Source organism: Sphaeramia orbicularis, unplaced genomic scaffold (genome assembly GCF_902148855.1).
Source record: "Sphaeramia orbicularis unplaced genomic scaffold, fSphaOr1.1, whole genome shotgun sequence".
In the NCBI taxonomy this organism is placed as follows: domain Eukaryota; kingdom Metazoa; phylum Chordata; class Actinopteri; order Kurtiformes; family Apogonidae; genus Sphaeramia; species Sphaeramia orbicularis.
Genome location: NW_021941630.1, coordinates 158,497 through 174,138, shown reverse-complemented (window position 1 = coordinate 174,138; position 15,642 = coordinate 158,497). Strand labels below are relative to the sequence as shown.

General features: G+C 44.5%; 1 protein-coding gene across 2 annotated transcripts; it reads left to right on the top strand.

Moving 5' to 3' along the window:
- Positions 1-212: 212 nt before the first annotated feature.
- LOC115416607 (uncharacterized) lies at positions 213-13,971 on the top strand. Of its 2 annotated transcripts, XM_030130428.1 has the most exons (5): positions 217-516; positions 2,776-2,963; positions 4,474-4,758; positions 8,847-8,945; positions 13,425-13,971. In XM_030130428.1, exons 1-5 carry the CDS (start codon positions 320-322, stop codon positions 13,427-13,429), a joined length of 774 nt encoding a protein of 257 aa, XP_029986288.1. In that variant the 5' UTR covers positions 217-319; the 3' UTR covers positions 13,430-13,971. The 2 variants fall into 2 exon arrangements, with proteins under 2 accessions (XP_029986289.1, XP_029986288.1); XM_030130429.1 differs by lacking the exon at positions 8,847-8,945 and having other exon boundaries at positions 213-516.
- The last annotated feature ends 1,671 nt before the right edge of the window (positions 13,972-15,642 follow it).

Here is a 15,642-nt window from a genome sequence, read left to right as displayed (position 1 = left end):
CACACTGACACCACTACTGGAACCACACACACATGTGTCCACACTGACACCACTACTGGAACCACACACACATGTGTCCACACTGACACCACTACTGGAACCACACACACATGTGTCCACACTGACACCACTACTGGAACCAGACACACATGTGTCCACACTGACACCACTACTGGAACCAGACACACATGTGTCCACACTGACACCACTACTGGAACCAGACACACATGTGTCCACACTGACACCACTACTGGAACCAGACACACATGTGTCCACACTGACACCACTACTGGAACCAGACACACATGGGTCCACTGGTATGTTTCAGCTGGACGGAGCAGACGGGTGGAGACAGGGGGTTTGGACTGCACCGCTCTACTGTTGTACTCCTGCTGAGCGTTACCACACCACCGGCTCCTCCAACCACCGTCCAGATCTGGTCGACCACCTGTTCCGACCGCCTGTTCCAACCGCTGCACAGAACCGGGACAATCAGCCGTCACATCTACATGACAGGTTTGGACCCAGTTTGGCCTGATCTGTGTCTGGTTCCAGTAGTGGTGTCAGTGTGGACACATGTGTGTGTGGTTCCAGTAGTGGTGTCAGTGTGGACACATGTGTGTGTGGTTCCAGTAGTGGTGTCAGTGTGGACACATGTGTGTGTGGTTCCAGTAGTGGTGTCAGTGTGGACACATGTGTGTGTGGTTCCAGTAGTGGTGTCAGTGTGGACACATGTGTGTCTGGTTCCAGTAGTGGTGTCAGTGTGGACACATGTGTGTGTGGTTCCAGTAGTGGTGTCAGTGTGGACACATGTGTGTCTGGTTCCAGTAGTGGTGTCAGTGTGGACACATGTGTGTCTGGTTCCAGTAGTGGTGTCAGTGTGGACACATGTGTGTGTGGTTCCAGTAGTGGTGTCAGTGTGGACACATGTGTGTGTGCTCCATTTGGTGTCTGTATAGTTAATGTTTGTGCACAGCTGAGCACAGGTCCAGTTCATCTGAGTCTGACTCCTGAGCAGACATGGGTGTGAACACACAAACAGTTCTGACTGATAATCCAAACCAACCAGAACCAGGAAAACAGTCATTTCATTTGGACTCAGAACAGAACTGAACTCACTGGAGTTTGACATTTTCAATAACTGTCATATTTCTGAAAAAATAGAGAAAATGAAAATGGTAAGTTTCTTTTTTTCCTTGAGTGTGTGTGTGTGTTTACTGTCTGATGTTGGGTTAGGGTTATATGTGTGTGTGTGTGTGTGTGTGTGTGTGTGTGTGTGTTTTCTGTCTGATGTTGGGTTAGGGTTATATGTGTGTGTGTGTGTGTGTGTGTGTTTTCTGTCTGATGTTGGGTTAGGGTTATATGTGTGTGTGTGTGTGTGTGTGTGTGTGTGTGTGAGTGTGTGTTTTCTGTCTGATGTTGGGTTAGGGTTATATGTGTGTGTGTGTGTGTGTGTGTGTGTGTGTTTTCTGTCTGATGTTGGGTTAGGGTTATATGTGTGTGTGTGTGTGTGTGTGTGTGTGTGTGTGTGTGTGTGTGTGTGTGTTTTCTGTCTGATGTTGGGTTAGGGTTATATGTGTGTGTGTGTGTGTGTGTGTGTGTGTGTGTGTGTGTTGTTTTCCTCCTTCACAGTTGTTGCTTTTGTTTGCTCTGTGTGAACCAGACACAGATTTAGAACAGGCTGTTGAACCACTGAGGTCATGTCTGTGTTTGGAATCCAGGGTTAAGGTCTGGGTCTGGGTTAAGGTCTGGGTCTGGGTTAAGGTCTGGGTCTGGGTTAAGGTCTGGGTTAAGGTCTGGGTCTGGGTTAAGGTCTGGGTTAGGGTCAGGGTCTGGGTTAGGGTCAGGGTCTGGGTTAGGGTCAGGGTCAGGGTCAGGGTGACAGACGTGACCCTAGTAGTTCTAAACCCAAACCACAGTGATTCTCAGATACACAGATTCAAGCCTTCACTGTCTGGTGTTTTCATATATGTGTGTGTGTGTGTGTGTGTGTGTGTGTGTGTGTGTGTGTGTGTGTGTGTTTTCTGTCTGATGTTGGGTTAGAGTTGTACACTCAAGGAAAAAAGAAACGCACCATTTTCATTTTCTCTATTTTTTCAGAAATATGACAGTTATTGAAAATGTCAAACTCCAGTGAGTTCAGTTCTGTTCTGAGTCCAAATGAAATGACTGTTTTCCTGGTTCTGGTTGGTTTGGATTATCAGTCAGAACTGTTTGTGTGTTCACACCCATGTCTGCTCAGGAGTCAGACTCAGATGAACTGGACCTGTGCTCAGCTGTGCACAAACATTAACTATACAGACACCAAATGGAGCACACACACATGTGTCCACACTGACACCACTACTGGAACCACACACACATGTGTCCACACTGACACCACTACTGGAACCAGACACACATGTGTCCACACTGACACCACTACTGGAACCACACACACATGTGTCCACACTGACACCACTACTGGAACCACACACACATGTGTCCACACTGACACCACTACTGGAACCACACACACATGTGTCCACACTGACACCACTACTGGAACCACACACACATGTGTCCACACTGACACCACTACTGGAACCAGACACACATGTGTCCACACTGACACCACTACTGGAACCACACACACATGTGTCCACACTGACACCACTACTGGAACCAGACACACATGTGTCCACACTGACACCACTACTGGAACCAGACACACATGTGTCCACACTGACACCACTACTGGAACCAGACACACATGGGTCCACTGGTATGTTTCAGCTGGACGGAGCAGACGGGTGGAGACAGGGGGTTTGGACTGCACCGCTCTACTGTTGTACTCCTGCTGAGCGTTACCACACCACCGGCTCCTCCAACCACCGTCCAGATCTGGTCGACCACCTGTTCCGACCGCCTGTTCCAACCGCTGCACAGAACCGGGACAATCAGCCGTCACATCTACATGACAGTTTGGACCCAGTTTGGCCTGATCTGTGTCTGGTTCCAGTAGTGGTGTCAGTGTGGACACATGTGTGTGTGGTTCCAGTAGTGGTGTCAGTGTGGACACATGTGTGTGTGGTTCCAGTAGTGGTGTCAGTGTGGACCCATGTGTGTGTGGTTCCAGTAGTGGTGTCAGTGTGGACACATGTGTGTGTGGTTCCAGTAGTGGTGTCAGTGTGGACACATGTGTGTGTGGTTCCAGTAGTGGTGTCAGTGTGGACACATGTGTGTGTGGTTCCAGTAGTGGTGTCAGTGTGGACACATGTGTGTGTGGTTCCAGTAGTGGTGTCAGTGTGGACACATGTGTGTGTGGTTCCAGTAGTGGTGTCAGTGTGGACACATGTGTGTCTGGTTCCAGTAGTGGTGTCAGTGTGGACACATGTGTGTCTGGTTCCAGTAGTGGTGTCAGTGTGGACACATGTGTGTGTGGTTCCAGTAGTGGTGTCAGTGTGGACACATGTGTGTGTGGTTCCAGTAGTGGTGTCAGTGTGGACACATGTGTGTCTGGTTCCAGTAGTGGTGTCAGTGTGGACACATGTGTGTGTGGTTCCAGTAGTGGTGTCAGTGTGGACACATGTGTGTGTGCTCCATTTGGTGTCTGTATAGTTAATGTTTGTGCACAGCTGAGCACAGGTCCAGTTCATCTGAGTCTGACTCCTGAGCAGACATGGGTGTGAACACACAAACAGTTCTGACTGATAATCCAAACCAACCAGAACCAGGAAAACAGTCATTTCATTTGGACTCAGAACAGAACTGAACTCACTGGAGTTTGACATTTTCAATAACTGTCATATTTCTGAAAAAATAGAGAAAATGAAAATGGTAAGTTTCTTTTTTTCCTTGAGTGTGCGTGTGTGTTTTCTGTCTGATGTTGGGTTAGGGTTATATGTGTGTGTGTGTGTGTGTGTGTGTGTGTGTGTGTGTTTTCTGTCTGATGTTGGGTTAGGGTTATATGTGTGTGTGTGTGTGTGTGTGTGTGTGTGTGTGTGTGTGAGTGTGTGTTTTCTGTCTGATGTTGGGTTAGGGTTATATGTGTGTGTGTGTGTGTGTGTGTGTGTGTGTGTGTGTTTTCTGTCTGATGTTGGGTTAGGGTTATATGTGTGTGTGTGTGTGTGTGTGTGTGTGTGTTTTCTGTCTGATGTTGGGTTAGGGTTATATGTGTGTGTGTGTGTGTGTGTGTGTGTGTGTGTGTGTGTGTGTGTGTGTGTTTTCTGTCTGATGTTGGGTTAGGGTTATATGTGTGTGTGTGTGTGTGTGTGTGTGTGTGTGTTTTCTGTCTGATGTTGGGTTAGGGTTATATGTGTGTGTGTGTGTGTGTGTGTGTGTGTGTTTTCTGTCTGATGTTGGGTTAGGGTTATATGTGTGTGTGTGTGTGTGTGTGTGTGTTTTCTGTCTGATGTTGTTCATGCTTTGGTTCATTGAACCCTTGTGGTCATCAGTGGTCTTCATGGACACGTCTCCTCTGTCTCCCTCCAGTTCTTCCTGACCCTCAGCTGACCTTCCTGACCTCCCCTTCGGGGCTGGTGGAGGTTAACTGCACCGCTCGCTCCAGACCTGCAGCAGACATCGTGTGGGACGTGGACGGGGACAACCGGACCCTGGGACCCCCCGTGTCCTGGTCCTACGAGCAGGGGGACGGGACCACCGTAGTGACCAGTACTGTGTCCTTCCAGTCCGGACAGTTCTCAGACGGGTCGGTCCGGTGCACGGTGCATCACCAGGGTCTGGACAAACCGCTGTCTGTGTCCCTGAACACCAACGGTAAGAGCTGCACACAGGAGCCTCTGGAAGGTTCTATTACAGACGTTACTGCTGTTACAGATGTTACTGCTGTTACAGATGTTATAAATGTTACTGCTGTTACAGATGTTATAAATGTTACTGCTGTTACAGATGTTATAAATGTTACTGCTGTTACAGATGTTATAAATGTTACTGCTGTTACAGATGTTATAAATGTTACTGCTGTTACAGATGTTATAAATGTTACTGCTGTTACAGATGTTATAAATGTTACTGCTGTTACAGATGTTATAAATGTTACTGCTGTTACAGATGTTATAAATGTTACTGCTGTTACTACTCTTACAGTAGTTTGATGTTACTGCTAGGGCTGGGTAAAAAAATCGATTTAATCGATCTTAGATCGATCTCATTTTAATTTTGCGTAATCGATTAATAGTGGATGAGATCGATTTTTCAGAGCAGGACCAGGAGTACGCGGAACCGCGTGCGGCTCCGTCTTGCAAAGCCCTGGGGAAGACTTGGTCTCGCTTGTGAAAAAGACATGGAAAAGATGCGGTGGGGAAACCCCTCTGCTGGAGGTCCTCCGGCCTCAAACTTGAACCCGCAGTGTGAAGGAAGTGGCCGCCCTGCGAGTCGCGGAAGCCGGTCGTTCTTGGAATAATAACTTGGATCCATACTATCACCTATGGCTGAGTATGGAGTTAGAAGAAGAGTAAAGCGACAATGTCCGACCGCTACGCTACCCCCCCCTCCCCGACCAACATTCACGGAGCACGTGCACCCCCCAGACCCGCTCTGCTCCGACCAACAATCATGGAGCGCACCCCCCACCCCCAACCCCAGTGAGTAGAAGCCTCCAGCCATAAAACAGAATAAAGGTGACGAAGTCCGTTCTTAGCAACTGTAAAAACATGGACATGTTTCTGTCCTGTTCATTATTTAAGATCACATTCAGCAATTTACTGCGGAAATGTCAGATTTATTTCCTTTATAATATCAATACTGATCCCAGTATTGATGTGTTGCATGACTGCGGCACTCAAATAATCAGGTTACAACTCAAAATTGTACTTTGGTATCACTAAATTAATCTGAATGAATCAATTAATACTGAATCGAATCGATATCGAATCGAATCGTGATTAATTGATTCAGAACTGTATGAATCGAAATCGATGGAAATTGGCCATGATACCCAGCCCTAGTTATTGCTCTGTCAGTTGTTACAGATGTTACCGCTCGTACAGTTGTTACAGATGTTACCGCTCGTACAGTTGTTACAGATGTTACCGCTCTTACAGTTGTACAGATGTTACTGCTCTTACAGTTGTTACAGATGTTACCGCTCGTACAGTTGTTACAGATGTTACCGCTCTTACAGTTGTTACAGATGTTACCGCTCTTACAGTTGTACGGATGTTACCACTCTTTCAGTTGTTACAGATGTTACTGCTCTTACAGTTGTTACAGATGTTACTGCTCTTACAGTTGTTACAGATGTTACCGCTCTTACAGTTGTTACAGATGTTACCGCTCGTACAGTTGTTACAGATGTTACCGCTCGTACAGTTGTTACAGATGTTACCGCTCTTACAGTTGTACGGATGTTACCACTCTTTCAGTTGTTACAGATGTTACTGCTCTTACAGTTGTTACAGATGTTACTGCTCTTACAGTTGTTACAGATGTTACCGCTCTTACAGTTGTTACAGATGTTACCGCTCGTACAGTTGTTACAGATGTTACCACTCGTACAGTTGTTACAGATGTTACTGCTCTTACAGTTGTTACAGATGTTACTGCTCTTACAGTTGTACAGATGTTACTGCTCTTACAGTTGTTACAGATGTTACCGCTCGTACAGTTGTTACAGATGTTACCACTCGTACAGTTGTTACAGATGTTACCGCTCTTACAGTTGTTACAGATGTTACCGCTCGTACAGTTGTTACAGATGTTACCACTCGTACAGTTGTACAGATGTTACCGCTCTTACAGTTGTTACAGATGTTACCGCTCGTACAGTTGTTACAGATGTTACCACTCGTACAGTTGTTACAGATGTTACTGCTCTTACAGTTGTTACAGATGTTACCACTCGTACAGTTGTTACAGATGTTACCGCTCTTACAGTTGTTACAGATGTTACCGCTCTTACAGTTGTTAGAGATGTTACTGCTCTTACAGTTGTTACAGATGTTACCGCTTGTACAGTTGTTACAGATGTTACCGCTCTTACAGTTGTTACAGATGTTACCGCTGTTATAGTTGTTACAGATGTTACCGCTCTTTCAGTTGTACAGATGTTACTGCTCTTACAGTTGTACAGATGTTACTGCTCTTACACTTGTTACAGATGTTACCGCTCTTACAGTTGTTACAGATGTTACAGCTCTTTCAGTTGTACAGATGTTACTGCTCTTACAGTTGTTACAGATGTTACTGCTCTTACACTTGTTACAGTTGTTACTGCTCTTACAGTTGTTACAGATGTTACTGCTCTTACAGTTGTTACAGATGTTACTGCTCTTACAGTTGTTACAGATGTTACTGCTCTTACACTTGTTACAGTTGTTACTGCTCTTACAGTTGTTACAGATGTTACTGCTCTTTCAGTTGTACAGATGTTACTGCTCTTACAGTTGTTACAGATGTTACTGCTCTTACACTTGTTACAGATGTTACTGCTCTTACACTTGTTACAGATGTTACTGCTCTTACAGTTGTTACAGATGTTACTGCTCTTTCAGTTGTTACAGATGTTACTGCTCTTACAGTTGTTACAGATGTTACTGCTCTTTCAGTTGTTACAGATGTTACTGCTCTTACAGTTGTTTCAGATGTTACCATTCTTACAGTTGTTACAGATGTTACTGCTCTTACAGTTGTTACAGATGTTACCGCTCTTTCAGTTGTACAGATGTTACTGCTCTTACAGTTGTTACAGATGTTACTGCTCTTACAGTTGTTACAGATGTTACTGCTCTTTCAGTTGTTACAGATGTTACCGCTCTTACAGTTGTTACAGATGTTACCGCTCTTTCAGTTGTTACAGATGTTACCGCTCTTTCAGTTGTTACAGATGTTACTGCTCTTTCAGTTGTTACAGATGTTACTGCTCTTACAGTTGTTACAGATGTTACTGCTCTTACAGTTGTTACAGATGTTACAGCTCTTTCAGTTGTACAGATGTTACTGCTCTTACAGTTGTTACAGATGTTACTGCTCTTACACTTGTTACAGTTGTTACTGCTCTTACAGTTGTTACAGATGTTACTGCTCTTACAGTTGTTACAGATGTTACCGCTCTTACAGTTGTTACAGATGTTACTGCTCTTACAGTTGTTACAGATGTTACTGCTCTTACAGTTGTTACAGATGTTACCGCTCTTTCAGTTGTTACAGATGTTACTGCTCTTACAGTTGTTACAGATGTTACTGCTCTTTCAGTTGTTACAGATGTTACTGCTCTTTCAGTTGTTACAGATGTTACTGCTCTTTCAGTTGTTACAGATGTTACCGCTCTTTCAGTTGTTACAGATGTTACCGCTCTTTCAGTTGTACAGATGTTACTGCTCTTACACTTGTTACAGTTGTTACTGCTCTTACAGTTGTTACTGCTCTTTCAGTTGTTACAGATGTTACTGCTCTTTCAGTTGTTACAGATGTTACTGCTCTTTCAGTTGTTACAGATGTTACAGCTCTTTCAGTTGTTACAGATGTTACTGCTCTTACACTTGTTACAGTTGTTACTGCTCTTACAGTTGTTACAGATGTTACTGCTCTTACAGTTGTTACAGATGTTACTGCTCTTACAGTTGTTACAGATGTTACTGCTCTTACAGTTGTTACAGATGTTACCATTCTTACAGTTGTTACAGATTGGACTCCACACCGTCTCTCCTCTCCGTTCTTCGGTGTAATGCACAGACAGTTGTTTCCACATGTGTGTATTTTAAGGTATTTCTGTGGTTGTTTTTAAGGGGTTCCTAAACACTGGGGTGTGGCTGCGTGCGGGAAGGCTCGTACCACATGACCAAACCCACATGTCGGGTCACATGAGCGCTGAGTGTGTGGTGACCTGTGTGTGTTTGTGTCCACAGTGGGTCCGGCCCTGGTGGTCCTGCTGTCGGTGTGTGCGGTGGCAGCGCTTCTACTCCTGTGTCTGTGTGTGTGTTTCTGCAGGTGTTTCATCTGCAACGGTGAGTTCACTCTGCACACTGCACCTATGAAGGTCACATGACCAGGAAGCTCCTCCCACACAGGAACTACAGGGGCATGAGTCAGTGACAACAGCCCTTAGGCTATTCACCCATATGTGACCTGGATCTGATCTGATACAGGCAGTCTGAACAGCACAAATCTGACCCAGACCGCTTTCATATGTGGTCCTAAATCTGACCCAGAACACTTTCATATGTGGTTCTACATCTGATCCAGACCACTTTCATATGTGGTCCTACATCTGATCCAGATCTGATATTTTCCAATGTGACTTCAGTCTGAACGTCCAGGTCACATTTATCTGATCTTTACGTCATTGAAATGCGACAAACGTCACAGTTCTGTGCTGAGATGAGACCACATTGGACCTGTCAGACCCTGGAGACCACATTGGACCTGTCAGACCCTGCAGACCACATTGGACCTGTCAGACCCTGGAGACCACACTGGACCTTCCAGACCCTGTAGACCACATTGGACCTCAGACTGGGGACTCGCTGTCGTCACTGGAACTGTTCCCGTCACTGCCTGATACAGTGTGTGGGAATGACTAAATATAGTCACTTGCCTTATCCAGGGTTAAGTGCAGGGTTGTCGCTGCTGTTCAGTGGGTTTCCCTGGGCATTCTGGGAAGTGTGCAGAGGAGTTCTAAGGGCCATGTGATCAGAGCCACCACAGGTCCTGTTTGGGTTTTAGACTGTTGAGTCTAAAAGTAGATCCATCTGTGAACGGACCTGAAAGTACTGATGTCACACAGAAGACCAACACACACACACGCACACACACACACACACACACACACACACACAGAGGCTGTGGACTCAGATGATGGGCTCTGGGGTCTGGGCTCTGGACTGTAGTGGACTTGATGGTGTCTGGTTCCTGCTCTGACCGTGGTGGTCCCCCCAGTCCAGTTGGTTTGAGACGGTCCACGTGGTCTGAAACTGACCAGTTCGCTCCATTAACAATAGTTCTGGTTCTGAGGACCAGAACAAGTGTTAGTGTTGAGGTCTGAGACGGATACAGGACTGGGTCTGTGTGGGTCTGGGGGGAGGGGACTGGGACGTGGACCGGGGGGGGGGGGGCAGTCTGATAACAAGGCCTCCTCTATTCTAACTGTACACACACACACACACACACACACACACACACAGGCCTGTCTAGTCCTGGTCTAGTCCTGGTCCACTGAGGACAGACTGAAGTTCAGGCCAAGAACATGATGGACCAGGTCTGGAGGTCCATGTCCTGAACCACAACAGGTTCCATTTATTCAGGTCCTCCTCTGTCCCTGGAAAACCATGTCCCACGAAAAGACCGGTTCACATGTGGACCTGGACCTGTTCATATGTGGACCTGGGCCAGTTCATATGTGGACCTGGACTGGTTCATATGTGGACCTGGGCCAGTTCATATGTGGACCCAGGTCTTGGTGTTTTCAGTCCCAGCTGAAGCAGAACTGGAGCACAAATACAGGACCCACAAGTCCACCTTAACCCTTAAAGACCCACAAGTCCACCTTAACCCTTAAAGACCCACAAGTCCACCTTAACCCTTACAGACCCTTAAAGGTCCTCCTTTAACCCTTAGTTCCACCTTAGCTGTTCCAGGTCCTTCTGTAGTGTGTGTGTGTGTGTGTGTGTGTGTGTGTGGCCACACCTCCTCCTGTTTGGACCAATAGTGTGTGTCACTGGGTTTATTTTCATCCTACAGTGGGCGTGGCCTGTTCCTCCGTAGGCTCCGCCCTCTGATCGGACCCTCATGTCTTTGTTGGTCTAATCAGTGCTGGCCTCAGTCTTCATGTTTGTGTTCCAGTCCGGATGTGGTCCTCCCAGAACATTCCTGAGGTGGTCCACATTAACCCTTAAACACACACACATACTTAAGTGTCAGCTCCCAGAGGAATCTATTTTTAACCTTTACTAAGGGATTTATCACCATTTAAGTACAAAGTTTCCCTCAGTATTTGACAGTTTTTACTGTAAATTATGTATTTACCTGAATTTAATTTAGATGTTCATGAAAACTGAGTTTGGATAAAAGAAACAAAGGACACTGAAGAAACAGTGTGTTTAAGGGTTAAAGGAGGGGGTTTAAGGGTCTGTAAGGGTTAAAGGAGGAGGTTTAAGGGTCTGTAAGGGTTAAAGGAGGAGGTATAAGAGTCTGTAAGGGTTAAAGGAGGAGGTTTAAGGGTCTGTAAGGGTTAAAGGAGGAGGTATAAGAGTCTGTAAGGGTTAAAGGAGGAGGTTTAAGGGTCTGTAAGGGTTAAAGGAGGAGGTTTAAGGGTCTGTAAGGGTTAAAGGAGGAGGTTTAAGGGTCTGTAAGGGTTAAAGGAGGAGGTATAAGGGTCTGTAAGGGTTAAAGGAGGAGGTTTAAGGGTCTGTAAGGGTTAAAGGAGGAGGTTTAAGGGTCTGTAAGGGTTTAAAGGAGGAGGTTTAAGGGTCTGTAAGGGTTAAAGGAGGAGGTATAAGAGTCTGTAAGGGTTAAAGGAGGAGGTTTAAGGGTCTGTAAGGGTTAAAGGAGGAGGTTTAAGGGTCTGTAAGGGTTAAAGGAGGAGGTATAAGAGTCTGTAAGGGTTAAAGGAGGAGGTTTAAGGGTCTGTAAGGGTTAAAGGAGGAGGTTTAAGGGTCTGTAAGGGTTAAAGGAGGAGGTTTAAGGGTCTGTAAGGGTTAAAGGAGGAGGTTTAAGGGTCTGTAAGGGTTAAAGGAGGAGGTTTAAGGGTCTGTAAGGGTTAAAGGAGGAGGTATAAGAGTCTGTAAGGGTTAAAGGAGGAGGTTTAAGGGTCTGTAAGGGTTAAAGGAGGAGGTTTAAGGGTCTGTAAGGGTTAAAGGAGGAGGTTTAAGGGTCTGTAAGGGTTAAAGGAGGAGGTATAAGAGTCTGTAAGGGTTAAAGGAGGAGGTTTAAGGGTCTGTAAGGGTTAAAGGAGGAGGTATAAGAGTCTGTAAGGGTTAAAGGAGGAGGTTTAAGGGTCTGTAAGGGTTAAAGGAGGAGGTTTAAGGGTCTGTAAGGGTTAAAGGAGGAGGTATAAGAGTCTGTAAGGGTTAAAGGAGGAGGTATAAGAGTCTGTAAGGGTTAAAGGAGGAGGTTTAAGGGTCTGTAAGGGTTAAAGGAGGAGGTTTAAGGGTCTGTAAGGGTTAAAGGAGGAGGTATAAGAGTCTGTAAGGGTTAAAGGAGGAGGTATAAGAGTCTGTAAGGGTTAAAGGAGGAGGTTTAAGGGTCTGTAAGGGTTAAAGGAGGAGGTATAAGAGTCTGTAAGGGTTAAAGGAGGAGGTTTAAGGGTCTGTAAGGGTTAAAGGAGGAGGTTTAAGGGTCTGTAAGGGTTAAAGGAGAAGGTTTAAGGGTCTGTAAGGGTTAAAGGAGGAGGTTAAGGGTCTGTAAGGGTTAAAGGAGGAGGTTTAAGGGTCTGTAAGGGTTAAAGGAGGAGGTATAAGAGTCTGTAAGGGTTAAAGGAGGAGGTTTAAGGGTCTGTAAGGGTTAAAGGAGGAGGTTTAAGGGTCTGTAAGGGTTAAAGGAGGAGGTATAAGAGTCTGTAAGGGTTAAGGAGGAGGTTTAAGGGTCTGTAAGGGTTAAAGGAGGAGGTTTAAGGGTCTGTAAGGGTTAAAGGAGGAGGTTTAAGGGTCTGTAAGGGTTAAAGGAGGAGGTTTAAGGGTCTGTAAGGGTTAAAGGAGGAGGTTTAAGGGTCTGTAAGGGTTAAAGGAGGAGGTATAAGGGTCTGTAAGGGTTAAAGGAGGAGGTTTAAGGGTCTGTAAGGGTTAAAGGAGGAGGTTTAAGGGTCTGTAAGGGTTAAAGGAGGAGGTTTAAGGGTCTGTAAAGGTTAAAGGAGGGGGTTTAAGGGTCTGTAAGGGTTAAAGGAGGAGGTTTAAGGGTCTGTAAGGGTTAAAGGAGGGGGTTTAAGGGTCTGTAAGGGTTAAAGGAGGGGGTTTAAGGGTCTGTAAGGGTTAAAGGAGGAGGTTTAAGGGTCTGTAAGGGTTAAAGGAGGGGGTTTAAGGGTCTGTAAGGGTTAAAGGAGGAGGTTTAAGGGTCTGTAAGGGTTAAAGGAGGAGGTTTAAGGGTCTGTAAGGGTTAAAGGAGGAGGTATAAGGGTCTATAAGGGTTAAAGGAGGGGGTTTAAGGGTCTGTAAGGGTTAAAGGAGGAGGTTTAAGGGTCTGTAAGGGTTAAAGGAGGAGGTTTAAGGGTCTGTAAGGGTTAAAGGAGGAGGTTTAAGGGTCTGTAAGGGTTAAAGGAGGAGGTTTAAGGGTCTGTAAGGGTTAAAGGAGGAGGTTTAAGGGTCTGTAAGGGTTAAAGGAGGACGTTTGGGTCTAGGTAACCCTTTTAACCCCTGGTTCCTCCTGGTTCTAGGTAACCTTTCCCCTCTGGTTCTAGGTAACCTTTCCCCTCTGGTTCTAAACTGTGGGGGTTCTGCAGACTCAGGTTCAGACTGACCCACTCATGGTTCAGTGTTTGTTCTTTTTTTTTTCAGACTGACTCTGGAACTAGTCGGACAGAACTCCTTTGAAGATCCAGTGGAACCGAAGCTGACCTACATCTGAGCACTGACAGGAAGGTCCAGATGGTTCTGAAGGTCCAGATGGTTCTGGTTCTGCTTTGAAAACAGGAATGACATGAGCAGAACCCAACAGAACCACAGTGAGCTGCACCTGTAAGGACACTAAGCCCACTTCCACTGACAGAACACTGGACCCTGTGGGGACGAACAGACCAAACGGACCCAGGTCCTGGACCAGGACGTGTCCAAACAGACTGAGGTCCAGACCAACATGTGTACGTCAGCCAGAACCAAATGGAACCAAACAGAACCCAAGCAGAACCAAACAGAACCCAGTCAGTTCAGTGGAACCAATGCACCAACAGCTGTCAATCTGAACTAAAAAAAAAAAAAAAAACACAAAAGAAAAGAAAATGATTTTAAACCTGTTTTCTACATTCAATCCAAAAAGGGTTTCAAAAATATATTCAGAACTAAAATCTATATTAATTTCTTTTCTTGGAATCTGTATTAAACTAAAGCACTAAGAAAATACTACGATTAAAAAAACTACTATAAAACCCAAAAAAACGGTTTAAAAAAAAAAAAAACTTCTATAAAATACTAAAAACTACTATAAAACACTAAAAACAAGTTTTTAAAAAAACTACTGTAAAACACTAAAAACCAGTTAAAAAAAACAAAAAAAACCTAGTATGATAAAACAGTAAAAAACACTAAACACTGCTGTAAAAACTACTATAAAACACTAAAAACCAGTGTTAAAAAAAACAGAAAAACACACTAAAGACTACTATAAAACACTAAAAAAAAGTAAAAAAAAAAAAAAAAAAAAAAAAAAGATAAAACAGTAAAAAACACTAAACACTGCTGTAAAAACTACTGTAAAACACTAAAAACCAGTGTTAAAAAAAACAACTTAAAAAAACATTAAAAATTACTATAAAATACTCAAAACTAGCAAAAAAAACTACTATAAAACACACACAAAAAAAGCTACAATAAAACAGTTAAAAACACTAAACACTGCTGTAAACAAAACTACTATAAAACACTAAAAATGTATAAAGCATTAAAAACCAGTTAAAAAAATTCTCTAAAACACTAAAAACTAAAGAAAAATAACCACACTAAAAAAAACCTATAAAACGCTGAAAAACACAAACACCCAGTAAAAGTGCTATAAACCACTAAAAACCAGTTTAGAAAACCCACTTTAAACCACTGAAACCCACTAATTAAAGAAAAACCAGTTGAATTAATAAATGAATTCTTCCAGTGGAACCAGTGAAAACACTCGTTCAGATGAGTGGAACTCACATGTTCCACATCTGTGGTCTGTAATTCAGTTCTTTCTGAGCGAACAGTTCCTCTGCAGGTGATTCGGTCGGATCTTAAGTCTGATTCAATAATAGAAATGAGTCAAACACATCTGGTCAGATGTAGATGCTTTTTTTTTTCAGTGTAGTTCTGCTGAACAGCACCAGTGTCCGATTCATGCTTTTATTTTGAAATGTGTGAATCTAAACCCCTAATGTCACCGAAAATAGTTTACCACCGAAAAAAGATCCAAAAAGTAGTGAAACGCAGTCGGTTATCTGGATATGAAGAGGACTGTGTTCATGAATGTAACAATAATAATAATAATGATAATAATTAATTGTCATTTTTCCATTAGGCAAATTTTTATGCATACGTTTTTTTTCATTCTGTTTGTGGATCAATGGAAAACAGACGAATGTTGACACAGAAATAACTGGAATGTTTGAATAAATGGAGACAGTTCCATGTGTTCTCCACTAGAGGGGGTCCTGGTTCCACTTCCTTCCATCAGGACTGAACGCACACACACACACACACACACACACACACACAGTTCAGAGTGGTGCATCATGGGTAATGGTCTGTAAACATGAACGTCCACTCAGCCTTTAACACTTAACACAACCCACACCAGCCTGTCGCCATGACAACATAGGTCCAGGTCCAACACAGGTCTACCTACACACAGGTCCAGGTCCAGGTCCTGGTCCAGGTCCACCTACACACAGGTCCAGGCCCTGGTCCTGGTCCTGGTCCAGGTCCACCTACACACAGGTCTAGGCCCTGGTCCATCAGTGACCTTTCAGACCCGTCTCCATGACAACAGGTTGTGCAGGTTGACATCCTGTTTATAGTTTCAGTCTGAACT